Source organism: Haliaeetus leucocephalus, unplaced genomic scaffold, assembly GCF_000737465.1.
Source record: "Haliaeetus leucocephalus isolate CR32 unplaced genomic scaffold, Haliaeetus_leucocephalus-4.0 Scaffold264, whole genome shotgun sequence".
Classification (NCBI taxonomy): Eukaryota; Metazoa; Chordata; class Aves; order Accipitriformes; family Accipitridae; genus Haliaeetus; species Haliaeetus leucocephalus.
In genome coordinates, this window is record NW_010972700.1 from 256,736 (window position 1) to 259,865 (window position 3,130).

Here is a 3,130-nt window from a genome sequence, read left to right on the forward strand (position 1 = left end):
GTCTACGCCCTCAAGCGCCAGGGACGCACCCTCTACGGTTTCGGCGGCTGAACGCCTCTTCGCTCCCCGACCGACCACCTCGAGAACCCAAAGGCTCTTTTAAGAGCCACCCACTTTTTCGTTTAAAAGAGCCGTGTCGCGTTGTTGCACTTCCCCCAGTTCTTGCTACGTTTCTGCTTCCTTGCCTTCCGTGCCCCCCGTGCTCCTTATCGTAACCCCGCGTCCCCTCGCTTTTTTCTTGCCGACCTGCAGCCGGGCTGGCGAGCCTTGCAGTCCGCCTCTGGGTTTCTCTCTAGCGCCCTGCTGCCGCGTCGTTTCCCTTCCCAGCTCTTCTGCCTCCTCCTTCTTCCTTTCCGGCAGCCGCTTTCGGAAGAGCTTGCTGGGGCGCTGCGCCCTGCCTGGCGAGCGCTCTGCTACTTAGCGGCCCTTCCCGAGGCATTTACCGACGCCCAGAAGTCCCTGGACACCGCCGGGGCCCTGTAGGGCGAGCTTAGAGCCTCTCTCATCCGCGGCTGCGTGCGGAAAAAACACGGGCCGGGGCAACAGCCCCCCTCCTGCCAGAACAATAGAGAAATAAAAAAAGGGAAAGAAGCGAAACCCGGCTCCGTCTCGCCGAGTTCTCTAGTGCAGGGCGGCGCATCCTTCGCGTCCTCCTGCCCGAAGCGGGGAAAGGGCCGTGACCACACCGGCTTCACGTCGGGCGGCGAAGCGGGGAAGGGAGCTCGAGCTCCCGCGCGGAGGGGTGGGGGGGGCTGGCGGCCTCCCACAGGAGCCGGGCCCCGCCCCGGCGGCGAGCGGGTTAAGCGCCCTCGCTTCTTTGAAGAGCCCGCGCGGGCGGCGATTGGCTCCGGGCGATTCCGCGCTCGCTCGGCAGAGCAGCGCGATCGAGCCTCCGCCCGCTAGCCGCTGCGGGGCCCGCGAGCGACACGATGGCTTCCCGGCCGCGCCTGAGCTCGGCGGCTCATAACTGGGCCGGGGGACTACAGAGGGGAGTCGCCCCCCACGCCCCCTTGGAACGAGCCGACCCTCCCCTGAGGAACGCACGCACGCCGTTCCCCGGCCCGCCGCGCAGCAGCATCTCCAGCTCCTTCGCGAGGCTGTGGGTGGCTCTGAAAAGAGCCTTTGGGTTTCGCTTCTGTGCTCGGGGCGCTCCTCCCGGCCCGGTTCACTTGCTCTTGGCCTTGTGACTCTCGGTCTTCTTGGGCAGCAGCACGGCCTGGATGTTGGGCAGCACCCCGCCCTGCGCGATGGTCACCTTGCCCAGCAGCTTGTTGAGCTCCTCGTCGTTGCGGATGGCCAGCTGCAGGTGCCGGGGGATGATGCGCGTCTTCTTGTTGTCGCGGGCCGCGTTGCCCGCCAGCTCCAGGATCTCGGCCGTCAGGTACTCCAGCACGGCCGCCAGGTACACCGGGGCGCCGGCGCCCACCCGCTCCGCGTAGTTGCCCTTGCGCAGCAGCCGGTGCACGCGGCCCACGGGGAACTGCAGCCCGGCCCGCGACGAGCGCGACTTGGCCTTGGCCCGCGCCTTCCCGCCCTGCTTCCCGCGGCCGGACATCCTCGCTCCGTCGGTCGCTCGCTCCCTCGCTCGGCACCAAGCTCCCGCTGCCGCCGGACAGAAGCAGGTGAGTTACCCGCGCCCTGCGGCCCGCCCTTATATCCCTTCCCTTTGCGCCGCCGGCGGCTCCTGATAGGCCGAGGCCCCGACCGGGGAACGCGCACCCAATGGCCGAGAGAATCCCGTCCTGGCCAATAGCGAGGGGCGCAGCTCCGAAAGGCCTCCGCCCGCCCTCTCGAGACGGCCAATGGCGAGGCGGCAGGGGCGGGATTCGGCAGGCGGCTCCGCCCGGAACGAACGATCGATCCCGCCGCCGCCCGGACCCGCGGGGGCCGCGCCGCGCCGCCCCGTATTTGCCTGTACCTTCTCTTTGTTTTGATTGGTTTTGAGCAGCCGGGTCGGCAACGTGCGCGTTGGGAGGCCGGAGCTGAGGAGGGGGGAGAGAGGAAGAGAGAGGCACGGTGGCTGTGTCAGCGAGCGGGAGTAACGGAGGGGAAAGGGGGCGGGGGGTTACCGGGAGAGCCGAAAGGCGGTACTCCTCCTCCCCGCGTTGTTTCACGCTGGGTCTTTTCCCCGCGGGAAGATTTCGACCATTCCCAACACCGGGTCACCCCGACGTTTTCCGGCCTTTCAACACTGTACACGGCTTCCATGCACCGGACAATCACTCCCTTCTGTTCTGCCCACCCCAAATGCTGAGGGGAACACTACTGGAAACAGGTCTCGCAGTCACTGTCCGATTGCACCTGAAACTTCTGCCCCATTGATGTGTTCATCTAGTATAAAAGGGGAATAAAAGGGGTGAATCTTTTTGATTCTTTAATGAAATGGTTTTTTTCTAATGTTTTATTTTCCCTTCTAACCTATTCTTTTTCAACTGCTATCTTTTTTCCCTGTATTCTCTTTTCATATACTGTTTGTTTGTGAAATGTTTTAAAGTACTTAAATAAAAAGTTCTGTATCTTCCAGTGAAAATTTATCATTATGAACGCTGCACAGAGAATTATACTTGAAAAAAAGGAAAATTACACAGTGAAATGAATAAAATCTTTCAAAAGGCAAGTCTTAATTATTAACTCACACAATACTGAAAAGAATTTGAAATCAATAGTACATGAGGGGTTTCCAGAAACGAAAAAACTACACAATGATAGAGGAATGGCCTGCTGAGGCGGCAGCGGTCCATAGCTAGAACAATGACTGAGGGGCGGTGGGCGGTACTTGCCCCTGGCGGGATTTTTAAACTTCGAATCCACCAATCAATGACACCCAGGATGTAGCCCTCCGCCTATCAGAGAAGGCACTACCGCTATATATACTCCCCGACTAGCAGGCAGCAGTCATTGCGTCTGGTCCTTCCCCGCCGGGTTCTTGGTCTCAGAACGATGGCGCGCACGAAGCAGACGGCGCGTAAGTCGACGGGCGGGAAGGCGCCCCGCAAGCAGCTGGCCACCAAGGCGGCCCGCAAGAGCGCGCCGGCCACGGGCGGCGTGAAGAAGCCGCACCGCTACCGGCCCGGCACGGTGGCGCTGCGCGAGATCCGGCGCTACCAGAAGTCGACGGAGCTGCTGATCC

The 3,130-nt window shown here is 62.0% G+C and overlaps 3 protein-coding genes across 3 annotated transcripts in view; 2 read left to right on the forward strand and 1 right to left on the reverse strand.

Annotated features, from left to right (window-relative positions):
- The window catches only part of LOC104832845 (histone H4), a 20,902-nt gene extending 20,137 nt beyond the window's left edge, over positions 1-765 (forward strand). The window contains exon 2 of the mRNA XM_010569224.1: positions 77-765. The gene's annotated coding sequence lies outside the window, so the exon portion shown is untranslated. The remainder of the gene's footprint in view (positions 1-76) is intronic.
- A 313-nt stretch (positions 766-1,078) lies between these two features.
- On the reverse strand, positions 1,079-1,555 carry LOC104832846 (histone H2A type 2-C). The gene has a single exon (XM_010569226.1). The coding sequence runs from the start codon at positions 1,553-1,555 to the stop codon at positions 1,166-1,168; it is 390 nt and encodes a 129-aa protein (XP_010567528.1). The 3' UTR covers positions 1,079-1,165.
- A 1,385-nt stretch (positions 1,556-2,940) lies between these two features.
- Positions 2,941-3,130, forward strand: part of LOC104832852 (histone H2A type 2-C-like) — a 1,459-nt gene continuing 1,269 nt past the window's right edge. The window contains exon 1 of the mRNA XM_010569232.1: positions 2,941-3,110. Within this exon, the coding sequence (XP_010567534.1) occupies positions 2,941-3,110 (170 nt within the window). The remainder of the gene's footprint in view (positions 3,111-3,130) is intronic.

Bases quoted from the DNA above. Each gene is read 5' to 3' on its own strand.
- LOC104832846 (XM_010569226.1), bottom strand. From the start codon at position 1,555: ATGTCCGGCCGCGGGAAGCAGGGCGGGAAGGCGCGGGCCAAGGCCAAG.